This window comes from Peromyscus maniculatus, chromosome 4 (assembly GCF_049852395.1).
Source record: "Peromyscus maniculatus bairdii isolate BWxNUB_F1_BW_parent chromosome 4, HU_Pman_BW_mat_3.1, whole genome shotgun sequence".
Lineage (NCBI taxonomy): Eukaryota > Metazoa > Chordata > Mammalia > Rodentia > Cricetidae > Peromyscus > Peromyscus maniculatus.
Genome location: NC_134855.1, coordinates 155692944 through 155720845, shown reverse-complemented (window position 1 = coordinate 155720845; position 27902 = coordinate 155692944). Strand labels below are relative to the sequence as shown.

General features: G+C 44.9%; 2 protein-coding genes across 5 annotated transcripts in view; both read right to left on the bottom strand.

The window, feature by feature from the left end:
• Positions 1-11748, bottom strand: part of Cdh26 (cadherin 26) — a 60485-nt gene extending 48737 nt beyond the window's left edge. For both annotated transcript variants that reach the window (XM_076571327.1, XM_076571328.1), the window contains exon 1: positions 11456-11748. In XM_076571327.1, coding sequence (XP_076427442.1) covers positions 11456-11503 — 48 coding nt within the window. In that variant the 5' untranslated portion in view covers positions 11504-11748. The remainder of the gene's footprint in view (positions 1-11455) is intronic.
• Positions 11749-18202: 6454 nt separating this feature from the next.
• Fam217b (family with sequence similarity 217 member B) lies at positions 18203-27873 on the bottom strand. 3 transcript variants are annotated; one of them, XM_015994986.3, is made up of 4 exons: positions 27718-27873; positions 25809-25920; positions 24985-25070; positions 18203-22319 (listed from the first exon to the last, which is right to left on the bottom strand). In XM_015994986.3, exons 3-4 carry the CDS (start codon positions 25008-25010, stop codon positions 21197-21199), a joined length of 1149 nt encoding a protein of 382 aa, XP_015850472.1. In that variant the 5' UTR covers positions 25011-25070; positions 25809-25920; positions 27718-27873; the 3' UTR covers positions 18203-21196. The 3 variants fall into 3 exon arrangements, with proteins under 3 accessions (XP_015850472.1, XP_015850471.1, XP_015850473.1); XM_015994985.3 differs by having other exon boundaries at positions 18209-22319; positions 27736-27873; XM_015994987.3 differs by having other exon boundaries at positions 18209-22316; positions 27718-27838.
• Positions 27874-27902: the final 29 nt, after the last annotated feature.

The window sequence follows — 27902 nt, the reverse complement described above, 5'->3', positions numbered from 1 at the left end:
GTGAAGCCCCAATGACTTCAGTGGGCAGAGCATAGCTGATAGCAATGCTATGATGATTGATGATGATGATGATGATGATGATTGTGTGTATGCATTCATGTAGGTACACATGTACGTCCATGTGGAAGACAGAGGTCAACATCAGATTGCTTTCTCAATTGCTTTCTACCTCATTGATCTGAACCAGATCCACCATTAGGCAAAGCTGGCAGCCAGCAAGCCCCAGGAATATGCGTCTGCCTTCCCAGACGCTCACCTCCACACCTGACTGTTTATGTGGGAACTAAAGACCTGAACTCGGGTCCTCCTGCTTCTGTGGCAGGTGCTTAACTGACTGAGCCATATCTCTAGCTTTATGATGTTTAAAGATCATATTTTTCAGAATTTTAAAGACAGTCCCAACCACAGGACAAGAAGATTTCCTCCTAGTCTAGTTTCGTTCTTTGAAAAATTCTCTCATCTCTGGCCTTTGAATCCTTCCCAGCCCAATCTGAGGTTTCTTGGGCTCTTGTGACTAGAAATGACCAACCAGGAGGACAGCTTGTCACTGAGTGACACTGAGTGTGGAACAAAGTCACAAGCCTACAGAACATAGTTTTGACTGTCATTTGGCTTCATGTCAGAGTCATGGAACTGTTGTTAACTGTTAGCCACTGTTGATGGGAAGTCAGTTTTTATACGAGTGTAGCCCCTGGTAAGCTGACCACACCCAATGGGAGGCCACATGTCCAAGAATATTTGGACAGCACAAATTCTTCTTCTTCTTTTTTGTAACACAGATCTGGGTGGGTAGAGAAGAGGAGGCAGATATAGGAAGAATGGAGGAAGGGTGAATGTGATCAAAATGCATATGAAATTCTCAGAGCTTTAGAGAAAGAATGGCAGAGCTGGGTGGTGGGGTCTCAGAGGGAAACCAGTATGCACACACCTCCCCAGCAGAACAGCACCGGTTGTTGGTGTGGGGATTAGGCATGGGGTGAGTATGCCTGTCCAAGACACTTGCAAACAGAATTTGGAGGAATCTTGAAGGCATGGAGGGGTTGCATTTTTCCCCCAGCCAGTCCTGCACCTTCTGAACATATAGTTCTTCACCAAGGGAAAGGCCCTACATCGTCGTTGCTAAAAACTACGGATTCCTCAGAACCCCCTCCCTCTAAGTTGTCCTAATTCCCTGGAGTCTGCTAAACCCTGTGGTGATATTTTATTTGTACTGAAATGTTATTTTAATTTTATGTTAATAAATAAAGTTGCCCTGGGGTCAGAGCTATTAGAGCCATAGTAAGAGCGTGGTGGTTAGAAGAGCTAGGTAGATTTCTGTGTGTTCAGGGATACAGCCAGTATTGGAGACATACGCCTTTAAGACCTGGAGGGCGGTACTTACAGGCAGTGATGAGGCAGTCATGTGGTTGGGTTTACAACCAATGAGAAGGCAGAACAGAAAGATTATTTAAACAGGGACACAGGAAGTACCTCCCTCTCTCGGGGAAGCTAGGAGCACTGCAGGAGGTAAGATTTTATCTCTGAGCTCTGACCTCTCGGCTTTTCTCTTTTACCTTGGCTCTGTGTTTCTTATTTTAATAATACGATTGGTTACATCTACATCTGGCGCCCAACGTGACAAGAATTCATTAAAAACTGCTTGGGGCCGGCTCCCTAGCCGGAGCATCCGACTCCCTAGCCCCGGCCCAGGTCTGCTTGGGCTCAGGCTGGACTGTGAGCTGCTTGCTTAAAGCCAGTGCTACAAACAGCTCAGGCCTGCCCTGCTAAACAGGGCCCCTGGCTGTAAAGCCAAGCCTTGACTCGGCTCAGAGGGAACAAGTGGCTGGCTTTAAGCTTTAGCCGGCTACCCCTTCGCTTTCACTTTCATTTTCGCTTTCGCTTTTGCTTTCTCTCTTGCTTTCTCTCTGTCTCTCTGTTTCTCTCTCTCTCTCTCTCTCTCTCTCTCTCTCTCTCTCTCTCTCTCTCTGGATTTACACCTAGGACTCTAGGTGGCTGTTTTGAAATTCGCTCGGATTTCTACTGTTCTACGCAGATTTGGTAAGTCATAAAGGAAACTATTTAAAAGACAAATTTTTTCCACATTTAAAAAAATGGGTTTCCTGTGTACATTGGAAGAAAATTGGGTTTTGTTTGAAATTTTAGGCAGTCTGACAATGGAACAACTATATGAAAAGATTAGTATTATGGGAATTATGCAGTTAATCACCATGCTTATTCTCATTTTACTATTTAAAAAGATAGTCGATTTAAGTGCCAGGATAACAGCTTTAGAAAAACCTGTTAATTTTAACAGTGAAGTTGGTTCAAGTTTGGATCATAAGGTTACAGAAAGAAAGCCTGTTTTCACACAATCATCCTTAATTTATCCTGTAACCGTACAGCAGATGCCTGATCAAATGGCTACACAAAATATCTGGGCTCCAATTGAACTGATGGATTTTAAAAGGTTTAAGGAGGCAATAGTATCTTATGGCATGCATTCCCCATATGTAAAGCAAATGTTAAACTCTTGGTCAACATATAATAGGATTATACCACAGGACTGGCGGGACCTTGCACAAGCTGTTCTGGAACCCAGCCAGAGAATTCAATTTCTAACGTGGTTTAAGGAGGAAGCTAGAAACGTAGAAACACAATGGAGGGATAAAGGAATACAAGTTTGTCAGGATCAGCTTATTGGAGAAGGCCAATATGCTTCAATACAAACACAATGTTTATATGATGTTCAAACCGTAATTTTATGTCGAATGGCAGCCTTGAATGCATGGGACAGAGTTGATGAACCAGGAAAAAAACCTGAGTCATTCACAAAGGTTATGCAAGGCCCAAAAGAATCTTTCACAGATTTTTTAGAAAGACTGGCTTCAGCAGTAAACAGAATGGTCTCAGGATCAGAAGCTAGTAAGGCAATAATTGAAGCTTTGGCATTTGAGAATGCGAATGCAGCATGCAAAAGAATAATCAGGCCGTTAAGGGCAAGATCTGCACCTTTGGAAGATTGGATTAGAGAAACAATTAATGTTGAGGTTGATGAGCATGATACGTGGGTAGGAGAAGTAATTTCAAAAGGTTTGAGGAGTGTTAGATGTTTTGGGTGTGGAAAGCAAGGACATTTTAAAAGGGACTGTAAACAGGTCATTCCTAGAAGCAATGTTTCTTCAAGGAACAATGGCAACAGAATGCCCCTTCCTTCTGGAGTATGCAGAAGGTGTGGTAAGGGAAAACACTGGACCAACGAATGTAGATCAACAAAGGACAGACAGGGTAATCCTTTGCCTCAGTTTTCAGGAAACTCCCGGAGGGGCCTCATGCAGGCCCCCATAGCAAAACCAGTTCAAACCTTTCCTGCAGCTGTAGAGGAAATCCCTGCTCTGAGCGATTAAATAACCAAATGACTATTGGAATAAATCATGCTGGTCAGGATGATGAAAAAGAGAGAATAGAAAATTCAGGAGAAAACATAAAGAAAATTTTTTGGCAAACTTCTATTAATGAACAGAGACCAAAATTAACGATAAAAATAAATGGTGTTTTGTTGTCTGGTCTGGTAGACACAGGTGCGGACATTACCATAATTGCACCAGAATTTTGGCATCCAGCTTGGCCTCTTCAAGAGGTAAACGTTCAACTGTTAGGAATTGGGACATTATCTGGAGTGAAACAGAGTGCAAGATGGCTGGAATGTATAGGTCCAGAAGGACAGAGAGGAAAATTAAAACCATATGTGGCTAACATAGCTATGAACCTGTGGGGTCGAGACTTGTTGCAACAATGGAATACTCAGATTAAAATCCCTCCAATCTCAGAAACAAATCATAAACTAGCACATGTTTCTGAGAGAAATATTAGAAGGCATTATTTTGAGTGGTCACCAGCCATCCATATTATACAAGAACAGGGCACAACAACTGATAATCTTCCAAAAATACCAACAGCTCTACCTTTAAAATGGTTAACAGACAAGCCTGTATGGGTTCAGCAATGGCCTTTAACAACAGAGAAACTCCAGGCTTTAGAAGAGCTGGTAGAAGAACAGTTAAATGCTCAGCATATTGAACAGTCAACCAGCCCTTGGAATTCTCCTGTATTTGTTATTAAAAAGAAATCTGGTAAATGGAGAATGGTAACAGACCTTAGAGCAATTAACAAAGTAATTCAGCCGATGGGCTCTCTACAATCTGGAATTCCTTTGCCTACTCTGTTACCAAAAGGATGGCCTCTCATAGTTATTGATTTAAAAGACTGTTTCTTTTCAATACCCTTACAAGAAAAAGACAGAGAAAGATTTGCTTTCACAGTGCCTACTTATAATAATTCTCAACCGGTTAAAAGATTTCAATGGAGGGTCCTCCCACAGGGAATGTTAAATAGCCCAACTCTGTGCCAATATTTTGTACAACAGCCATTGGAAGTGATACGTAAAAAATTTCCTAAATCTATAATTTATCATTATATGGATGATATTTTACTAGCTGACTCAAATGCAGATACTTTAGAAAGAATGTTTGAAGAAGTAAAGAAAATTTTGCCTTGCTGGGGATTACAAATTGCTCCTGAAAAAATACAAAGAGGAGATTCTATTAATTATTTAGGATATAAAATAGAGCTACAAAAAATTAGACCCCAAAAGGTGCAAATTAGGAGAGATAGACTACAGACTCTTAATGACTTTCAAAGATTATTTGGAGATATTTCTCATCTACGAACTATTGTTGGGGTAAAAAATGATGAACTGACTAATTTGTTCAAAACCTTAGAAGGTGACAAGGACTTAAATAGTCCAAGAGAATTATCACCTGAAGCTGAGAAAGAATTGGCCTTGGTAGAAAAGAAAGTACATGAAGGGCACGTGGATCGTATTGATCCAAAGCTGGATTGCATTTTGGTTATTTTACCTTCTAGGCATTCCCCTACTGGAATATTAATGCAGAGGGAAGATATTATATTGGAATGGATATTTTTACCAAATAAACCAAATAAAAAATTAAAAACTTATGGGGAGAAAATCTCTGACTTGATTTGGAAAGGAAAATTGAGACTTCGTCAATTAGCAGATATAGACCCAGCAGAAATTGTCGTACCTTTAACTAAGGAGGACATTGAAAAATTATGGACAGAAAGTGAACCTTGGCAAAGAGCTTGCAGTAATTTTTTGGGAGAAATTAACAACAAATATCCCAAAAGCAACAGAATTGATTTTATAAAGAGAGCTGATTGGATCTTGCCTCGAATTGTACGGCAAAAACCCATATCTGGAGTTCGTACATTTTATACAGATGCCAACAAACAAGGAAAGGCAGGTTACAAATCAGAAAATTTAAGTAAAGTGGTACAAAGTCCTTATAATTCAGTGCAAAAATCAGAATTGTATGCTATTCTGTTGGTATTAATGGATTTTTCAGAACCTCTCAACATAGTAACTGACTCTCAGTATGCTGAAAGAGTGGTATTACATATTGAGACTGCAGAATTTATCCCTGATGCTTCAGAATTAACTTCACTATTTATTCAATTACAAGATACAATCAGGAAAAGGAGTCATCCTTTATATATAACTTACATCCGATCTCATACTGGTCTGCCAGGCCCTCTAGCACAAGGCAATGATGAGATTGATAAATTATTGATAGGAAATGTGCTGGAGGCCTCAGAATTTCATAAAAAACATCATGTCAATAGTAAAGGTTTAAAAAAGGATTTTTCCATAACCTGGCAACAAGCCAAAGAAATAGTAAAGAAATGTCCTACTTGTTCCTTCTATAATCAAACGCCATTACCAGCAGGATGTAACCCAAAGGGTACTCAGAGAAATGAAATCTGGCAGATGGATGTGTTTCACTTTGCAGAATTTGGAAAACTGAAATATGTACACCACACTATCGATACTTATTCAGGATTTCAATGGGCAACTGCTCTGAGTTCTGAAAAAGCTGATTCTGTAATCACTCATTTGCTGGAAGTTATGGCCATCATGGGTATACCTGCACAAATTAAAACTGACAATGCTCCATCATATGTCTCTGTTAAAATGAAACAGTTTTTTGCTTATTACAATATAAAGCATATTACAGGTATACCACATAATCCTACAGGTCAAGCAGTTATAGAAAGGTCAAACAGAACCCTAAAGGATATGCTAAATAAACAGAAAGGAGTAACAAAAACCCCCAGAAATAGACTGCATAATGCTCTATTAACTTTGAATTTTCTGAATGCCAATGAGAAAGGAACAACAGCTGCAGAGAGACATTGGGTAATAGAAAAAACTACAGAATTAAATCAGCCTATATACTTTAAGGATGTGCTGACCTCAGAATGGAAACCAGGGTATGTATTACGTTGGGGACGAGGTTTTGCTTTTGTTTCTACAGGAGAAGATAAGCTGTGGATACCATCAAAATTGATAAAGGTTCGATTTGAACAAGAAAAACCTCTTAATTAGAGGAGGTGATAGTTCATCAATCAGCATGAACATCCAATTTAAACTAACTTGTACCTGTAACACATGTCTTTTCATTTAATCAGATAATAACTTGCCAAAAAGGAACATCCCCAAAATTAGTCTTGGGGGAAGGTTTTTGTTTTTGTCTTTTAGGAGAATGAAGGTTAAGGAATCTGAAGGACACAAGACAAATGAGACAACTGAAGAAAAGGGACAAATCATCTATCCCAGGAAACAGAGTATATGGGAGTATATGGCATATGGGTATATATTATCTAAAAAATTTTATGTCTTCTTAAATGTTTGTTTCTGCTTTTCTTTAAAGATTTAACACTATTGGTTTTCTAATAGTCCCAGTTCAATTAAAATTTAAAGCTGACTTTGGAGTTGGAGAATGGCTCTCTCCTTCTTCAAACTCAAGCATGTTGTTAAAAGGAAAATGCAAACTCCCTGTATCATGCCAGAAAGAGCCATTTTCTGCTATGGGACAGGACAAAAGCCAAATTAATTAAGGGACTATTCTATTACTAATCTCAACTCTTTGATTCTATTCTGATTCTTTAAACTTTTCTTAAAGTATAAATTTTATATCAAAATTTACAAGATTAATATATATATACATTTTAAACTTTGTTAAGATATGAATGGTCATATAGAGTACTAACTAATTCTAGAAAAAAGGCTTCAGTTAGCTGCATATATATGTCTTTGTGTTCGAGTCTCTTATCAGTTTTCTGCAGGAAATCACGGCCAGGCCTAACATCAACTGAAGTCTCCGAAAAGAAGATGGGGCCCCACAACAACAACAATTCCACGTGGACAATAATAATATCACTGAACTGACAAACATCATCTATAGATCAGCTTTGAACTACAAGGTGCTCAGAGCAATTTTGAGATGACTAGCTGAGATGATCCAGTCTCAAAGACTACTTGAATAAGGACTTGAGATAAACCCTGAACTTTGGCTTTATACACAGACTGGATAATAATGAAGGATATAGTTACCTTTCCTAGAATTTGACAATTAACCTAAATTTTTCTTTCAGGATAAAGAAAACTTCGCCCATACCCAGCAGGAAGCAATTTTAAGAATATGACACCCACATTGCCAAAGAAGTGGTGTGGGGCGGGTGGTTTTTTGGTTCTTTTAATGGGTTTTGGGTCTGGGATAATTTTCATTATTTAGGGGGGTAGGTTACAAGTTGTCAAGGGTTAGGAAAAAGGCTAAGCAAAGGAGATTAGATTTAAGGTTTTTGTTTAAAAAAAAAAAGAAAAAAAAAAGAAAGAAAAGAAAAAGACAATTACTAGTTTTAAATACTTTACATTATTACCAACTATTAGGATATAAAGAAATGAAAGTTAGTAGTTAGACATTACAATAGAAATTGTAGTCATATTAGATATGTTTTAAAAATTGAGCAGATGTATTTTAGACAGGTCATCTTCAAACCCTTCAGAGATCTACAGAATATGGCATTTAAAATGTTTTAATAACTTAGAAATTTTTCTTTTTTGAGACATGTCGGCTCCTGGCAGTACCAATCTACTTCAGAGAAAATATGGGCATTGAAGAAACTGCATATGGAGTTAATTTTCATTGTGGCAAAAGTTAGCCACTGGACAACAAAGTATCCTCAAATCAACAGAAAAAATGGACAGACAGAACACGAAACAAAGGACTACCAATTCCTGCCAAAACAAGTGTGGTTATGGCTTTATCAGACGGCATCTTCTGAGGCCAGGACAATATGGCACCATCCCTGAAGTGGCCTTCACAATCCGGAAAAGGTACAGTGCCCTTTTCTTCGAAGGCAGCTGAACAGGCAGTGGGCCGATGGCTTCTGTTGTGCAATGGAACAGCAACTGAAAGCTCACGCCTCTCAATAGTAGACTGGCATTTAATAGAGGGATGTGGAGAAGGGGATGCTTAGATGAAGCCATATATACACAGCCAAGAAGAATGGACAGCTGAATTCAAAAACCATCAACAATTTCCAGAATTTAAAATCCTGAATCATGACATGACACTAGTGGAATTCAGGTGTTTCTGGTACATGGACTGCTCTCACCCAGTGTGAGGTTGAACTGTTGACCTTGTGTACAACCTACTTCACAAATGAGTCTGTCAGATACCATAAGCCTATAGGCTGAAGATGATGCCCCAACACTGTGGAGAAACCTCAGGTGACTGTCCAGGCAGCTGGCTGTTTCTGTCAACTCACAAAATTTTTGGAAGTTGCTTTTGTGCACTTCTTGTTTTTATTTTTGTTAGCTAATATTATTTCCTTCTTGGGTCTCTGAGGGAGTTGAAGATTAGTTAGTTATAGTTGAAGATTAATTAGGATAGAAAGTGAATTAGATACATTTTGGACTTACTAAAATAGGATAGATAAGGGAATTATTTTCTCTGATTTGTCAAATACAAATGGACTAGACATCGTTTAGGTATTTGTTACTTGTATATATTGTATATAGTTATTGTACTTTTGTATATAGTTTTTCTTTTGTTAGTTATAACTTTTTGCCTTTTTTCTTTTTATTAAAATAGAAAAGGGGAAATGTGGTGATATTTTATTTGTACTGAAATGTTATTTTAATTTTATGTTAATAAATAAAGTTGCCCTGGGGTCAGAGCTATTAGAGCCATAGTAAGAGCGTGGTGGTTAGAAGAGCTAGGTAGATTTCTGTGTGTTCAGGGATACAGCCAGTATTGGAGACATACGCCTTTAAGACCTGGAGGGCGGTACTTACAGGCAGTGATGAGGCAGTCATGTGGTTGGGTTTACAACCAATGAGAAGGCAGAACAGAAAGATTATTTAAACAGGGACACAGGAAGTACCTCCCTCTCTCGGGGAAGCTAGGAGCACTGCAGGAGGTAAGATTTTATCTCTGAGCTCTGACCTCTCGGCTTTTCTCTTTTACCTTGGCTCTGTGTTTCTTATTTTAATAATACGATTGGTTACATCTACAAAACCCCCTCAGACAAACACTGAGGTATAATCCACAGGAGGATCCCACTTCCTGCCATCCTTACCTGCCATGGAGGTTAATTAACCATTCGGGCACTGTGCTAACACAACAGAGAGGGGATATTGCCATTTCCTTGAGAGACTAGTTGAGGGCAGGTACAGGTGTGAGGGAAGGGTGGAGATGGGATTTTGTTTGCAATATACTCAAATCCAGGCTAACATGGGGTAATAAGACAGGGCTCTATGAAAAAACACAGATGAGATGAATGCACTGATTAAAAGCTCGACTCCTGACATGGCAAAATATAACCAAGGTCATTCTCCTAACTCCAAGCAACTGGCACCAGGCAAGGCATCCACTTTCAAAAATGGGGCTCTGCTAGAGTGTGAGTTTGCCGAGACAGGACCCTAACTGTGTTTGCTGTTGTGTTCAGTGTCCATCCAAGTGTCTGGCCCAGCAAACATCTAACTAGAGACTGGATGAACATAGCCCACTTCCTCAGTGGTTAGGAACACACAGAGAGTGCTGGAGACACCACTGGCCAAACAGGAGCTGTCGGTGGAGTCCCCTCCCTCACGGCCATGGCCACCAAGTCAGTGAAGTACATGTTGTAGCTTTATTGGCAAGTAAAGGAAACACAGTATCAAGGCTTTTGTTTTTGTTTGACCTCCTGACCACCAACTGCACTGCTAGAAAATCAACCCAAACTCTGGTTTTCAAATCTCTAGGATGAGGTGGACTTGGACTGAAAGGAGGATCCATGTCAGCTTAGACCAGCCCGCTCTGGAAGTGACTGGCCTTGGTTGTTACTTAAGCATCTGAATTCAGACCCCAGAGTGTGTAATCCCAACTATGTCTACTGCCTCATCTCTGTGTGTCTGTGTTCCATGGCTGTGTGTGTGTGTGTGTGTGTGTGTGTGTGTGTGTGTGTGCACGCACATGAGTGGTGTCTGTCTCTCTCTTTCTCTCTGTGTGTATGTGTGGGAGGCTGTCTGTCTGTTTGTGTATGGTGTCTCTGTCTCTGGTATGTGTGATTCAATTAGAGTGTGAAGCGATCTTGGGAGGGGCACTAGGATATGGGTGACATGAAATCAGAAGGAGGCTTGTGTGGAGGGAGGGAGAGATTGTAGAAGGGGAGCCAGGGATAAATAAGAACAGAGCACACATGAACATGCCATGATGAAACCAATCTCTTCATATGCTAACTTAAAACATTAAGTTTTTAAAAAAAGAAGACTCAATTTTCTCTCCCTACTAACAGAAAGGAAGCCCAGAAGGTAACACCCAACAACCACATGTAAAACAGACTGCCATTGGAACACAGGACACTGGCTGCCCACTGGAATACAGGACACTGGCTGCCCACTGGAACACAGGACACTGGCTGCCCACTGGAACACAGGACACTGGCTGCCCACTGGAACACAGGACACTGGCTGCCCACTGGAACACAGGACACTGGCTGCCCACTGGAACACAGGACACTGGCTGCCCACTGGAACACAGGACATTGGCTGCCCACTGGAACACAGAACACTGGCTGCTGGCTGCCCACTGAACACAGGACACTGACTGCCCACTGGAACACAGAACATTGGCTGCTGGCCGCCCACTGGAACACAGGACACTGGCTGCCCACTGGTGGTCCCTGTTTTTCTCATCCTGTTTGCAGTGGGGTTATTTCATGCCCCCACTTGTTTGCTCCGGTTGTCTTTAATACACACTGCTGAATTTCCTCAGTCCCTTAGAAGCGGGGGTAGAAGTATTGTTAGGAGTTTATATTGACACAAGCTAACCTGTGTGTGTTTCATAAATTGGTATCAAGTCCCTCAGCTGCTCCCTACTTCCTCATAAGATGTGGATCTCAATCCCACATATCTAAATTCTGGAGCTCCATGTGTCTATATTATTCTAAAGATGGACATCCCCCTGCTTCAGTTGAATGCCTGCTTCTCACCAGGTTCAGCTGGATTATGCTCAGTTATCCTGCCAAGTTTCCACCTGTGCAACACGCAGTTCCCAGCTCCCACCCAGCTCACCTGCAAGAGCGACAGCAGCAGCAGCCAGGTGCAGCCTCTTATGTCCATGTCTGGGTGGCCACTGGACAGTCCTTGGAGCCTGGTAGCCTCAGCAGGAGCCAGACACCTGCTTTCCAGCCAGTGACATCTCTTCTAGTTACTCTCTCGAGTCCTTGAGCCCGGACACTTCACCCCAGCCTCTGCCCGGCTTGCGTTTGTCGGAGCAGGTGGGCTGATGGGTAAGGTGTAACCTCATCTGTGGCCAGCAGCGTCTAGGGGAGCGAGTGCTCAGATACCAAACTCCAGTCCTGTGTGTACACAGAAAACTGGCTAGGTATCCAACCTTGGGGATTATAGCTCAGCCAGAAGAAAGAAAGCCAGCGCCTACAGGAAAACGGGGTTTGTTTCTTTGTTTCTTGCTTGGTTTTTAGTTTCTAAATACAAGTCCAATAATCCCTCTATAGTAGGGCAATTAATGGTTCTTATAAACACTCAAAACTGGAAAAACAACCCCAATAAATTATAGAGAGCTATTACACACACACACACACACACACACACACACACACACACACACACACACTGCAGGGGGGGGGTTGAGCATGGTGGTGGCTCAATGTCCTAGTCAGTCCCCTTTTCTGTTTTCTAATTGGACACCTGCTGGGACAGACACTCAGTGGGCACTGAACACAGCAGGAAGCACAATAGGGAAGAATCCTGTCTTGGGGTGGCCACATTCTAGTGGAACCCCATATAATTATACCTGGGGAAGATGTGTGAGGAAGAAAGAAATGAAGGAGGCTTGGGATGAGACTCCTCTGTAGAGCATTTACCCATCATGCACATGGCAAGGCCCTGGGTTCCTTCTGCCACTGGCACAGAGAAATAAGTCACTTTCTACGACTTCCCAGTGCACGTTACAAAATCTTTATTCTAAGCATATCTGGGCTCTGGACTGTACAACCATTTCTACCCAAACCTCTTATGAACTTAGATGGTGTTAAAGAGTGGGCAGAGAGATGGAGAAGGAGCAAATTTTGAAGTAAAATCTGAACTTGAGCTTTGGCAACCTTAATAAATGAATTGTTCTCTCCTTATCTTGCCTAAAGTAATGACCAGCTTTCAGCAGGTAAAGTGGGTAATCACCCTCATCAGCGTCCTGTGTTCTCAGAGTGTGAGCTGCAGCTGACTGTGTGTGCTGAACTGTTATCATTTTAGCTCATCTCATCTTCTTGCCATTGGAAGTGTCAGCAGTGTGGCTGGCTGCCAGTGTTCCTGTGCAGAGTGTGAGCTGCCAGGTGTTCCCAGGCAGAGAGAGAAGTGGGTACAGTGGCCGAGTTTAGTTTGTGCTCACTTCAGCGCAAGCGGATTGTACTGCACACAGCCTGTGAGACCTCCGAGCAGGGTCACAAATTTGGAGTTTGTCAAGTTGCATGAGCCATACCTGGGCAAGTGCAGTGCAGAGCCCCATGGGAGAAGAATGAGGCTGGGTTATAGGTTATAATACTCTGGGAAGGAATCCAAGGATGCTGGGAATGGCTCTGCTTTATACTTGTTCTGAGTTGAAAAAAATGGCATTTTAATATATTAGGAGAGACCAAATTTTAAACATTTTTAAATATATCTGGGCCCAATGCCATTTGGGTATTAGGTGGCCCTTGTCCCTTAGGCTGTGGCCATATCAGGCTCCAACCACACCAGTTAATGTGAACTAGGGGGCGTGCTTTCTAAACATTTGCATTTCTAGTGACATCCACCCCCCCCTCCACCTGCTTCTCAGCGTAGTCTCAGATCTCCCCACCTCTGTGGCCCATGGCAGGAGTGAAGGAAGGGATGTTGCTTTCTGCTACTTAATTCCAGGGTTCCTCCCTGGGCCCTGGAGGAGAGGCCTGGGTGTTCTTTTCTCATGCAAGAGCCAGATGGGAACATCTGGGATTCGCTGTTGAAGAATGGGTGTGAGTGCACACTTGTCTGCTTGACCGGGATTTTGCAGAGACAGTGGACCGCTTGTGGGATGGGAGCTGCCTGCGGTGGACAGCTAGACTGGGGAAGGACACGTGCCCGTGCTGTCAGCATGGGCACTGCTAGTGTAGATGAGTAAACACCCAGAGAGCGGCCGGGGCTGGAGCTGAGCCTTCCCTCCTGCCCCCAGTGGGGCTCCTGCTGGCTCAGGAGGAGGAGGACATTGCCTCAGATGGAGAGGGGTCTGTCGTGGCACATGGTGCTTTCTCCACCAAGATGAGGCAGCAGAAGCCTGGAAGAACTTCTTTTCCCCACTCATTTGCAGCCTTTGAGGGGGAAGAGCCTGGAACCCAGAGAACAGGGAGAGACATCCCAGTGAGCAATAGCCTGCCATCCTTCCTTCACAACGGAATGGAAGGTAAGACACCAGGCCAGCCTACTCATAGGGAGGAAAGACATTTGACATTGATTAACGTTAATGATAATAAACCTAATAAACTAGACTTCTTCAGCCAACCAGAGTGAGTAGAGGAAAATGTATGCAAGAAGGGGTGACTGAGAGTAAAGTGCTTCAAAAATGGCTCCTGGTGGATATCCACCGGCTCAAGACTTCTAGGAATGTCCACACATGACCAGTCAATCATTGAGCTCAATGTCCATCTGTGTATGTGAGGTGGGTGTGTGTCCACATGAGTGCAGGTGTGTGTGTGTGTGTGTGTGTGTGTGTGTGTGTGTGTGTGTGTGTGTGTGTGTGCAGGCATACTCACATGTATGTGTGGCGGTGTGTGTACAGGCATACTCACATGTATGTGTGGTGGGCAGAGGTCAGCCTTGGGTGCCATCACTCATCAACCATCTACCTTATTTTTGTTTGTTTTTCAAGACATGGTTTCAGTGTGTAGCTCTGGCTATCCTGGAATTTATTCTGTAGACCAGGCATGTAGCAGTAACGCCAGCGCTACAACCACCTGTTCATCATATCTGAGCAAGGGGCTGTGGATCAAAAAAACAGAGCCAAGAGACAGTGGGTCATTCGCCTCAGCAGAATGCAGAATGCCGTTTATTGAAGGAGGGAGGAGGTCTTAAATACGGGCTTACAGCACAATGGGAGAACCCTGGAGGGCAGAAGTTTGCTACTGATGCTCTACATTCTTACATCTAAGCTGTCAACGCCCAATATGCAGGATACACAAACAAGGAACCTCCGGTGAGCATTCAGGAGGAAGGAAACTGGCAGGGAATCAGCATAGGGAGGACATCTGGTCAAGGTCGGCAAACAAGGCAACAGCTACCCAAAACGGGGGACCAGGGCCCTACACAGGCATGCCTTGAACTCAGAAATCTGCCTGTCCCTGTCTACCAATTGCTGGGACTACAGTGTGTGATACCCCACCCTACTTATTTTTTGAGGCAGGGTTTATCATTGGCCTTGAGTACACTAATTATCCTAGGCTGGCTGGTCTGAAAGTCCCAGGGATCCTTCTGTCTCCACTTCCCAGCACTAGGATGGCTAGGGCTGCCATAACTGGGTTACATTTATCTATCTATCTATCTATCTATCTATCTATCTATCTATCTATCTATCTATCATGTGTATGTGTTCATTAATGGCACACATGTGCCCATAGTACACATGTGGGGGTCAGATGACAACCTGTTGAAGCTGGTTCTCTCCTTCTATTATCTGGATCTCAGGGATCAGACTTGGGTCATTGGGCTTGACAGAAAGGGCCTTCACCCACTGAGCCATCTCACTGGCCCATGCCTGGACACTTACGTGAGTTCCTGGGCACAAACTCAAGTCCTTACATTGACTGCTCTGTCTCCCCAGCTCAAGAATAGACAAAACAAACACACAAACGTAAATGAGAGCTCTGCTTTCCGTAACAGTGGCGTGACTCTAAGTCTGAGCCTGTTGCATACAATGGCCAACAAGAGATGGTTACAAGCTCCCAAGGTGTATCCCACTGTACTCCCCCTGTATCCCGGGTGATACTGTGCATCTGGAGCCCACTGGAAATCAGCATTCAGAGGCCACAGTCAGGAGGGGCCAGAGCAGATGAGGTGGCCTGCTGGCCATGGGATGTACACAAGCCTGCGGGCGCTTGCTGGGTACCTTTCAACTTTCTTGAAGGTTTGAAAATGCTCATTATTCACTCCTGCAGCACTGGGGGAAGGACCTCACTCCAAGTAAAATGTTCACCCACACCTAGCTGACTGGACAGACAGTAAGCTTCGGGGATCCACCCACCTCTGCCCCCACACCTCCACCAAGAGCTGGGTTTACAAGTGTGCCTACCACACCTGGCTTTTCATAGAAGTGCTGGGGGTCAAACTCAGGACTAAGTGCTTCACCAACTAAGCAATCTAACTAATAACTAACCCATTGCCTAGCCCACTTTTTCACCTTTTGCCTTTATACTTCTATACTAACAATACTGTTGGTAAACTCTTCAGTCATTTGTCAGAGTAAGTTTTGAAGGGTTTTTGGCGGGGGAAGGGTAGAAGGCTAAAAAGAGTGAAGGGGTTTACGAGGCTTCTAGTTCATTTCCCCTTACCAAGTTCTGAATGACGACTTACTTCTTTTTTTTAAAGGAAAAAGATTTATTGTTTTAACTGTATGCAGATGGGTGTTTGCCTGAGTGCATGTAAGTGCACCATGTGCATGCAGTACCCAGGGAGGCTAGAGGTATCGGTTACCCTGGAACTGGAGTTACAGACAATCGTGAGCCACCACATGGGTGCTGGGGTCTGAACCCAGATCCTCTGCAAGACCAGCAACTCAAACTTATGCACCAGAAAGGCAGCCTTCTCCAGCTTCAGTGTGCCAAGGATTTTATTAAAATGCAGGCTGTCCCATGGGTTTGGGGAGGTCCACAGTATGAGTGGCATGAAACTCGGGGGCTTAACAGTAGCTACCGTGAAGCATTCATTACTGCTTTCCCGCGAAGGCAGAAAGGTGTGATCCCATGGTCACCCAGGACAAGGGTCAGGGCATACACACGCAACAAGACAGGCAACACAAAAGCACACAGCTTTGCTAGTCTCCTTGACCAGGAGCCTTCAGAACGGCCCAGTAGCCTACTGTTTTGTCAAGGAAGCCTGCAGTTATGTAGAAATGCTTATATGGCAGGCTACCTGGGTTCTGTCTTTGAGGGCAGGAGACTATCTTCTCAGGCCGCTCTTGCATAGAAAGGCAGTGAAGAGGAGAGAAGTACTCACAGGTTTCCAGCTGCTTTGAGGCTCTAGTTTGTATGGCTCACGTCAGGGAGAAGGGGTGCAGAGATCAGGCCGGAAAGGTCTTGCTTATGAAACCCTCTCCTTTATAGCACTGTTAGCACACCAAGGAGCCACACTTCAGGGCTTCACTCCTAAGCCCCATGAGTTTACAATACTCAGGCTTCCCATTGCATTCACAGTGATCCATTCGAACATTCCCCATGTATTTACAGGGTTGTTATTGCTAATTACTTAACTACTGAATGGATAAGGGTGGGCATATTGAGTGATAGTTTATGGAAGTGGATTCTCTGTGAAGATTTTTATAAATGACTTGTTATTTCACATCTGCTGGGCGGGGCCTTGTGATTAGGGAACATTCCAGGAACACCAGGGAATCCTCCACTGTAGTTAATCGCAGCTAACAGTTCATTTACTCTCTGGTGGCAGAGGACAGGTAAGTGAAGAACCTGCTTTGTGTCGGGAGCCAAGCAGTCCTTTTCTCTCCCATTCCTTTTTGATCTTAGTACAAAGGTGTGTTCCATCAGAAGACACTAACAAGATAAATTCACCAGGGTCTCAAAAGGTTTGGTCGCCACCTAGTGGATGATCAGGTAACAACCGATAAAATATCCGCCATTCATGCACAATCCAAGCCTGGGTTTGTTTGTTTGTTTTTTTAATCTCCAACTTGGTTAATTTGGCTAATGTCAGAGAACCGTTTCTAAGCCACCCCCAGGATTGCTGTAGTTTGGCATGCTCAGAGGCACATACTTCACTGTCAGAAGTGAGCTTAGGAAGAGGTGTAAAGGCCTCTGGGAAGGCTTAGAGCAGGCCCTGCCTCTCCCAGGACTTACCTCCAAACCCGGGTAAGGTGTGAGTCCACTGTGCCACAGTTGCTAAAATCCCTTCCCTGGAAGAGATGTGAACCATGTCTACCCATCCTCCCAAAGTCCCAATGATAAACCAAGGTAGGATACCACCAGAGTTCACTCCACCAATGAGTTGGCTTCCTTACAGGGCCAGGGTGGTGCCAGGCAATAGTGTTGGCAACCTTAAAGCAGCTACACTGGAAGGTCTTCACCCAGCATGGACTTCCTTCCATGGTGGCATAGATGGAGTCCCTTCCTTCATCCTTCCCGACCTGTATCCTCTAGTCCTCCCCACAAGCCAAGTACAATCAGAATTGCATCCATGTGGTCAGGATTGTCTGGATACTCCAGTGAGGGTCCCGTAACCTTCCTCACCCTCCTCCTCTGAGGGAAGCCAAGAGTCGGCGCCCAGCTGTGGTGATCCTTTGCAAGTGGGCACAGCTGAATTCAGGAAGATGGGAGCAGGAGGATAGTCCGGCACAAGGCACACAGTGAATCCACAGCCTGCTCCCCACCTGCCTACCCCTCCACAGCGGTTCACAGCCATGTGTCTCTGAGGCCCCGAGCAGCACTAGCTGGCCTTCCTCCTGGACAGTGTCGGCATGAAGGTCGGGGGAACAGAATCCCATCCTCAGCAATTCTTGGGAATAATCAGAGAAAATAAAGACAACTGCAATAAAAAAAAATAACAGCAGAAATCATACCAAGCCAGAAAAACCTAGATATCTGTTCTGTTTAATTAATCTTAAGGAAGAAAAAGTCCAAGTCCACAAAAACTTACATGAGCTCTGTTTTGCTACATACAAAACCAAACATACAGCATTACAACAGCAAATGAACATGCTGAATATATTCAGGCCACTTCACACAGGACCTTCTACATGTACACAATTAAACAATAAATACTGCTGTTTTGAATACAGTACCACCAAAGGTTCAGACTTCTACCTAACTGTTCAAGTATATGAATGAAAAAAAAAAGAATGTGTAAGCCATGTAAGACGCTCATCTTAGGTCTTTCTAGAACATATGACCCCAAGAAGACAAAGGATCAGAACAAACCTTCCTTCTCTGTGAAGACCAATGATGTCTATTATCTCCCCCAAAGTCTGGCACAGCCAGGAACTCTATAAGCTTCAAGTCAGTTACAGATCTTCGGCCCTTTGGTCATCTGGGAAACAGTCCAAAGCACGGCATGAGTGGATACCCACAGTGCTTTGTGGCCCTTCTCCACCCACAGTGTCACTGAGCCCCAAATACTGTTTTCCTTACGTTCTTCTTGGGTTTGCTGGATCTGTGGGCTATGCAAACACCTCCGAAATGAGAGGTGCTTCCAGAAGTACACTGATTTGTCACTGTAGCAGGATTCTCTGGTTTGGCCTTAAAATGAACGAGTTCACAATTCATCGTCCAATGCTCTCCACTTGCCTGCTTGGGGGTATGTCCTTAGAGATCATAGAGAAAGCTATGCTTGATTAACGGCAGTCAATGTAACTGTGACAAAGTGCATTGTTCAATAGCACTTCTGTCCTATCCAATAATACTGTTTAACATGGACAATCAACTCAGGCAAAGAGGTAAACAAAGTCATGCCTTCAGACTTCTAGGGCTGTCTAAACACAGAACAGGAATTCTTGTCCCCAGATTAGGAGTCAACTTCCATTAAGTGTGCTGGGAACAGATGCATGAGGCACCATCTCTACATCCCTTAGTAGTGAGTTTCAGCTCAGACACACATCCACAAGGGAAAAGAAACTTCACTCTCACATGTCAGGGTCTCTAAGAGCACCCACACAGGTATGTGACAGGAAAGGGAGCCAGTTAGTGCTACTCCAAGGAGTATATAAGTACATATGTGTATATTATGTCATGCTTCCACTTACTGGCCCTGAAGTTTCCTTAAAGATCTGCATAAAAATCTAGAGAAGGAATAAAAGAGATGCTGGTTATGGTAAAAATCATCTGTGCTCCGAGGAGTAGGGAAGTGGACACACAGGGCCTCACTCGGGTGGGACGGGATGAAGGGTGGCAGTGTTCTCCCCAAACAGGGTGCACACAACGGGCAAGTGTGGACAGTGCATCTGTGGACTGCCTGCAAAGTATACATATTTTGGCCACAGAGGCAGGTGGAACTCTGTGAGTTTGAGGCCAGCCTGGTCTACAAAGCAAGTTCCAGGACAGTCAGAGCTACACAGAGAAACCCTGTCTCTAGCAAAACAACACAAAAAAAACAAACAACAACCAAACAAAAACAAAACAACAACAAAAACAAACAAACAAACAAACAAACAAACAAACAAAAAAACGCAGGAAAGAAGGTGCTTTCTCCAGGAGGACAGTGCAAAAAGAATCTGAAAATAAAGTCCTGAAGGAAAAGGCTAGAGAAAAAAAGCTTGTGTGTTGTTTGATATGGCTGACATCAGGCCTTACATAATGACCCTGACATTCTGACTTAGGAACTGTTTTTAAGGATAACCTTTCTCACCCTTCTGCTACTACCTGTGGTACCTGTGGTACCTGTGGCTGTGTGGAAGTTCCAACTGCAACAAGCTACCCTGGTCCTTTTCCCCAAAGGTGAAAAAAAAACCAAAAACAATAGAATCATGGATGCTGCCCCCCCCCCCCAAGTCCAATAGCTGTTTCACTGCCTGAGAAGCTGCAGCCAAGGGCCGGGGCAGATAAGACTCAAACGCAGCCGAGGAAGATGACCGTGTGAGAGCCAGGAAGCCACAAGCAGATAAGAACACTTGGGACAGTATACAGACACACACACACACAGAGAGAGAGAGAGAGAGAGAGAGAGAGAGAGAGAGAGAGAGAGAGAGAGAGAGAGAGCACAAGTGTGTCTGCTTCCTCCCCAGGCATGATTAGAAAACCCTGCTCCTACAAATGGAAACAGACTATGAGTTTTGACCGAGAACAGGATATGGGTCCCTAGTCAGTACCTTAACAACTTACATTTGAGTATTCCTTTGGTTCCTCAAAGGCCTAAGGTGCCAGACGATTCTTTCTTGCCTCCCCAAACAGCAGCAACCATGGTTGGGCCTGCTGACCTTCCCTCTGGAAAACCTACCAGTGATTTTAACTTCAGTTAAGAGAACTCAGAAACAGGCTACTGCACTACCCCTGGATTTCAAACGCCTTTTAAAATGCACCAGATAGACAATCTAGATGCCTTTGCCTCTGGCAAGGAACTGGCTCAGATAAATGACACCCAGAATAGAAACTCATGTGATCCAAACGGAGTGGACCTGAAGCTTGGAGGAGGGTGGGCAGCAGATGAGACAAAGACTCAACAGCAGAAACTCTGCTTGAGGGTTTATGCAAAACCAGGCGGCAGTGAGCCAGCAGGGCCTTTCTTCTGTGAGGCTCCAGGGTTCTGTCACGTAAAGCAGTACACACTGTTTCCCACCCTCCAGAGACAGGGACACTGGGGCCACTTCTACAATGGCTGACCGGCACTGCCGTTCCAATCCTCTGTGTCATAGACACATGAGTTAACTCTGACCTACTGGTCCCTCAAATGCTTAAGACTGGATACCAAGAACAGCTTACTGAGCCTTACTGAGACCTCTGAAAATAAGTGTTGGGGGAGGGAAGGGGGGGTAGCTGGAGAGTCAGCCGGCTACTTGAGTCAGTGATCACAAATGGATTCAAATTCACCATCACTTTGGGGCGAGCACCCTTTTTAGGCTCTTCACCTCAGCGGTCACTTTAACTTATATGTGCCTTGCTTTGCTCCACCGGTTTTGAGCTTTTTCTCACTGGATGAAGCGGGGAGACCACAGTTATTTGCATTTCCCTTTTTCTTCAGGTCCGAGTGTGCTTGTGTCCTGGAGGTCCTACAGGAGTCCACTGGGTCCAGAAGCACTGGGGACTGCTTGGGAATTCGGATGTTACCATTGGCTTCCATTGCAGGGTTGCCCTCGGCGCAGGGTGGAGCACGGAGTTGAAGCTTGGGACCCTTACTTGGTTTCTTCTTCTTTTCCATTCTCAGTTCAGGAGCTTGCTTCTGAGAACACGGCCTGGGGCGAGCAGGGGCATCTACAGATCTGGGCGAAGTCTCAAATGCATAGTAAGAGGGGTGGGCTTCTTCGAGGTGAAAACCTTTCTTTCGAGAAGGGCCTGGCTTTGGAATCCCTTCTGGGGACAGTAAGGGCTTGGACAGTGCACTGGTGAGGAGCTTACCCCGCCGAGGGCTTTTCAGCACTCCAGAGGCCCCATGGGGCCTCGCCTTGGCGGCTCGGGCCTTCTCAGACTGCACAGTTTGGACTTGCAGCCACTCCAGTTGAAGAAGTCTGTCTATGTACTTCCCAAGGAACCCCGTGGCCCGAGGCAGGGCCTCACTCCTGCACTCTGTGTTCAGAACCACAGCCATGTCCTGGAGGTCCCAGGAGTTGAAAGGGGGTGGAAGAAAGTCAGGGTAGCAGTGTTGAGGTTCTGCCCGGCTCGGGTCTGGGTCAAGATTGAAGGAAACTGGGTCTATCTCTTCCGCTCGAAGGTTGAGGTCAGGAGGCGTGAACGGAGAAGGAGGAATGGCCACTCTTTCTGAGTCCGACAGGTCACTTGCACTGTCCTCATCAGCGCCCTCCTTCATGATTTTCATGGACTGAAAGTCAAGGAACAGCTTGCTTCCAGAGGCAGCCTGATACTTGGAGCCGAGCACAGTCCGCTCCTGTCTTCCCTCCGTGGAAATGGTTTCCATGAGTTTATCTGCTGCAGGCTGGGAGATGCCAACGAGGCTGCTTCCCAGGCGGGATCTACTCTGCCTTTTTCCTGCAGAAGTCTTTGAATGTTGTACTTGATTCCAAGATGAGCCGGCATTCACACTGCTGAAAAATAAATACATGAATAAATAAGTAAATAAATAAATAAACAAACAAAGCTGCAGTCTAATCACTGATGATAAGAGAAACAGGAGTCTTCTGCTAACACTTTAGCCATTACTAATATGAGGCCTCCAGGTGCTTTATAGAAGCAGGGTTTGCAATCCAGTTTCCCTCTGTACTCTAGTCAGGGGCCAGTAGAGAATGCATGCCCCACATGTGAATAGACCTATACAACAAAGGTGAGCATTTAAAGACTTAACCATTTTTCAATGTGTTTTGTCCTATAATTTTAGAGCAATTGGGTATACCTTAAAAAAAAATCACTTTTAAAAGCTGTCATAAGACTCTTGGTCTGCCGGGTGGTGGTGGTGGTGGTACACGCCTTTAATCCCAGCACTCGGGAGGCAGAGGCAGGCAGATCTCTGTGAGTTCGCAGCCACCCTGGTCTACAGAGTGAGATCCAGGAGAGGCGCAAAGCTACACAGAGAAACCCTGTTTCGAAAAACAATAATAAAACCACCACCAACAACAACAACAAAAAGACTCTTGGTCTGTTCTATTAGTGGTCAACAGTGTTTGAAAATATTCAGAAATGCAACTGGGCTTGGAAGCACATGCCTTTAATCCCCACACTCAGGAGATAAGAGACAAGCAGAGCTCTGTGAATTCAAGGCCAGCCAGAGCTACCTTGTCTCAAAACAAAACAAAACAACAACAACAACAAATCTTTTAAGAAATATTCAGAAATAAAACCTTAAACCTCCTTTCATAGACATATTTTATGGGAAGTGTAGATATGATGTCAACTCAAGTTTTGCAGCTGGGATGCAGATCAGTGACTGTTTGTCTGTCATATATGTGCAAAGTCCCAGGTTTAATCCCTGGTACTTAAAGCACCTTGGAAATGTTTCACTGCTGTTTTTTTTTCTTTTAATGTGTGGGTATATACATGTTTTTGAATGTATATGGGTTCAATGTATGCACATGCACATGAAGCCCAAAGTTGATGTCATGAATCATTCTTGATCAACCTTCCACCTAATCATGGAGGCAGGGTCTTTCATTCAAGCCCAGAGCTCATCCATATGGCTAGTCTTTCTTTAAAATTTATTTTTATTATTCTTAATTATGTGTATAGTGGGTGGGTGGTTATGTGCACATTATGTGACTGAGGGAGCCTGAGGAGGCCAGAGGCATTAGATCCCTCTTAAGCTGGAGTTATAGAAGATTGTGAGCTACCTGATATGGGTGCTGTGAACCAAACTTGGGTCCTCTGCAAGAGTAATGTGCACTCATAATCACTGAGCCATCTCTCCAGGCAGATATGGCTAGTCTTGCCAGCCAGCTTGCTCTGGGGTTCCTGTTGCTACCTTCCGAGGCTGGCATTGCAGGTGAGCTGATACATCAGCCTGGCATTTACCCGAGTTTCTAGGGACCTTTTGTCCTCACACTTGCCCAGCAAGTCCTGATACCATTAAGCCATCCCCAGCCTGGATTTCACTGTTTAATCACCAACTAGTAGAGACTCTGAAACAACTAAAATTTTAGTATGTACGTTTTTCACTGTTCATTCCAACATATACCAGGAGTCAAACATTTATTATCATCTTTTCAAGTGGGAAACACTCGGGAAAAGTTGTATTTAAAAGGCAAGAAGGGGCCGACAAGATGCCTTATCAGGTAAAAGCATTTCCCCCAATCCTAACAACCTGAGTTTGATCCCTGAGACCCACATGGTGGAAGGAGACAATCAACTCCTTTAACTTATTTTCTAAACACACATGCACTGTGGCATGCATGCACATGCACGCATATACATACACACAAAATAGGCAAAACGTAAAAAGGATAGAAAGTCATGTGGTACCACGATAATTCAACACAAATGGAAAACAGGATGAATGCTGTCTTGGGAACAGCCAACAAAGAGAAGAGAGGAAACACCTATTTTCTTTTCTAATAGGCCAGTGAAGTCCTTCGAGAGCACTCTAAACTGAGGTGGGATCTCACAGGAGATGAAATAACTTCTTTTTGGTTTACTTCCCAGCCACACACTATTTAACTAGAGTTAATAGTACTTCCTTAGGAGAGGAGCCAGCTGTGGGAGAAGAAGCGGGTCAGTGTACTTTCCTGGAAGCTGAGAGGTCCATCTGTGCAGCGTTCTCATCAATTATTTGAAAAGGCTTCACACTTACTTAACGAACACAGACTACGTCAGATCAGTGCAAGCAGGCAATGGGAACAAACGGAGATGGCTGTCATTAGGGGTTCACAACTGTTAGCATTTTGTTTACAGATTAGAGAGTAGGCTTGGCAGTTCAGAGCAACACCCACAGGGCAGCTCAAGGCCACTTCTAACTCTAGTTCCAGGGGATCCAGTGCCTTCTTCTGGCCTTCCAGGTACCAGGCATAGAGGTACGCGCATGCAAAATACTCATACACATAAAAATAAACAAATCTTTAAAAAAAATTGTTCATAACCAGCTGCCATCACACATACCAGCCGTTAGTGGCTTCCCTCCCTCTGTGCGAAGGAAGCCCACAAAGAGCAGCTGACGATGCCTAAAGACACTGTCTACTCATTCCTGCCACAAACAAAGCACAGGTGGAGCTCGAGAGAACTGAAGGATGCCGTGGCATAACGAGACAGGGTCTGGAAATCAGTCACCTGCTTTTCTGACGACAGTCACTCATCCTATTCCTTTTCTTGAACAGGTCACAGGGCTGCTCATCATCTGAGGGCAGATGGGTTGTCTAAAAAAAATAATACAGATTATTGATCAGAAAGTACCATGAACTCACATGCCTGTGCAGGAGTATGCACACATTCACATACACACACACACACACAGTAGCAGAACTATCCTCATGGCATGACGTGACTGTTACTGTTTTGACTTAGAGCAGCTGATCATCCACAGGAGAAATCTGTGTCTAATAGGTCAGGCCTATTAGTCTCCCTAGTAGAAAGAAGTCATGGAACACCCTAAAAAGAGAGAGCTTATCAACATTCCCCACCGAAGGCGCTGGAGAGGAAAGTTGTCAGACCAGCACTTAAGAGCCCCTCTCCTGTCTCGCCCTTGCCAACAGCACGTCACACCTACTTCCCCAACAGCATGTGGTCTTAGGGAGCGGCAGAGGTCACAGGAGGTGGAAGGCTCCCTGGAGTGGGGACTCCAGGGATGCTACTCTTTGAGTTGTCCCTCATGCTGGAGGGGACTATTGGTAATGTGGCTGCCTTTAAATCACTCATATACCTTTAAGAGACCCCAATAAATTCACTGATTCACCGGAATGGACTTGAATGAAACTATTCATTTGGTATGTTGACATCCTCTCTAGTGGTTTTTAAAATAATAATAAATAATTTAAATATTATATAAATAATGCAACAGAACACCCCCCCACACACACACACATGCACACTTGAAGCATGTAACAAGAGAGTACCAAGACAAATCTAAGCAAGATTTCCTCTCAAAGTTACATCACCTTCTCTGCAGTGCTCAGAAGAGTCTTGCTCAATCTGCTGCCAGATGATGACAGCTGGGGAGGTGACTTCTTTATTCCCCTTATCTTTGAAAAGGACTTCGAGCCACCGGAACTAGAAACAACAGAACACTGGCGGTGAGTTCCGACTGCATCGGGTTGCCTGTCCCTGTGTTTCTGATCTAAGTATTTGCACCACACTGAAACCTTGAAGCTCTGACTGTGCAGTGGTTCAGAATTCTGTACTAGGAAATGAGAAATGGGAGAGGATATTGTTGTATGTCTACACTTTGATAGTATTTATCATAAATTAGATGTGTGTGGTAGGGGAATGCACACATGTAAGTGTGGATGTCCTCAGAAGTTAGATGAGGCCATCAGAGCCCCTGGAACTAGAGTAACAGGCAGCTGTGAGTGTTGGGAACACTTATACCCCCCACCCCCACCGCCCCGTGACTACTGAGTGTTGTGAATGGATCCTGAACCCCCACCTACACACATGCACACACACTCCTTGGAAATGATGCCAATTAAATTCACCTTTTACCCTAAAGCTCCCATGTCCATTCATTCACTCATCCAGGAATACAAGACAGTCTAAAATATACAAAGACGGTGCACGAGGCCCTCATCCCCCGAGATAAAACTTTAGTGGGGAAGCACCCTCTGAATCCTTCTAACTTCTCTGTCATACCGCCAGCAGACCCCAGGTAAGCTTCCAGCACTGTGTGGGTGGCTCACGGGGGCCTGTACCTCCAGTTCCAGACAGACACCCCACCTCGGCCTCCCAGAGCACCTGTGTGTATACATATACATGCAATTTTTTTTAGTGTAAAGAACCATCAGTGTATTAACTCCCTTTACGGGTTATATCTGTGTCATTATGAAGCCCAGGTCCCCACACCACAGGCAGGCATAATTCCCGTTATTTTTGAGGGGGCCTGTTGAAAGAGCGTGCCTAAGAAACTGAACATTTCTCTCTCATAATACCCCAGCCTCTACCAAATAGAAACGAGGTGGGCTCAGGGGAGATTTTCCTCAACCACCACAATCATGCAAGACTTTTAGGTTTGCATGTGAAAATAACAAAAATCCTATCGTGGCCTTTTACAGTTAATGACCCCACAACCACTTGATTCCTTTTAGACGCAGAAAATGTTCGTTGGCCACCCTCTTTCTTTACCTTGTTCTTTCTGCTGTAAAGTGGGAAAGAAACCAAGAAGGAATGTCTGACCCAGGCGCTCTTTAAATGTGTGGTGCCATCCTGGCCCCTCATCTACCTGACAAACTCGACACATAGCCGAGTTATGTGTGTGTGAAGTTCCTGAGAGAAAAGTGCAATCTGGATGCAGGGGTGGGGAATGGGGGCGGGGGAGGGGTGGACAGAGAGACGTGGCGTGGGGGGGGGGCAGAGAACGCATGGTTTCAGCTTGCATAGCAGCAAAACTAAAGCTCGAGAAATTCTGGCTATAAAAATGCTCCTCAAGAGCCAGAAGCTGGATTCGGGCAGCTGCACAATCCATCTTGGACATTACTAGCCCCGGTTCCCAGTCTTCCTCTCTGGCCTCAAGCCCGGCAAACGGAAGCACCTCCTCCCCAGGGAACTGGCTGCCTGGCCAATAGGGAAGCACAGCATGGTGGGGAGGTGTGGGCAAGATGCTTCCCTCAGCTGCAAGCTTCTCCAGGACTGGCCACTGGTCCAGGTTGCTGGAGATAGGTGACCAGAGCTGGCTGGCTGGACGCTCACCCTAATCCTAGGGCCAGCTCGCCGCCAGGCCAACCCAGGCCGGACTCTGTCCCGCCCCCACCCGGTACTCCTCCAGCCCAAGGCCCCGCAGCAAGCACCCAGCGCGTCCTCGGCTGCTGCAGAAACCATCGCTGATGGATGGGTGCAGCGCGCGGGCACACGCACCAAGGAAGCCCTGCAGACCTGCTCCTCGGCCCGAGCGCACGTGACGAGGATCCCGGGGGTGGCTGCTGCGCGCTGCGGCTGGGCGGGTGCGGGCGGCCGGGCTGGCGCGGGCAGCGGGGTTCCGGCAGGCAGCGTGGGGCGACGCGGGGCGGCGGGGCAAGCTAGCGGGACGCGCCCGCGGGCGG

What these genes read in the sequence shown, in the direction of transcription:
- Fam217b (XM_015994986.3), bottom strand. Translation starts at nt 25,010, where the DNA reads ATGAGTGACTGTCGTCAGAAAAGCAG. An exon ending in GACTGTCGTCAGAAAAGCAG is followed by an intron (nt 22,320 to 24,984) that starts GTGACTGATTTC and finishes TTTATTTTTCAG; the next exon opens with CAGTGTGAATGCCGGCTCAT.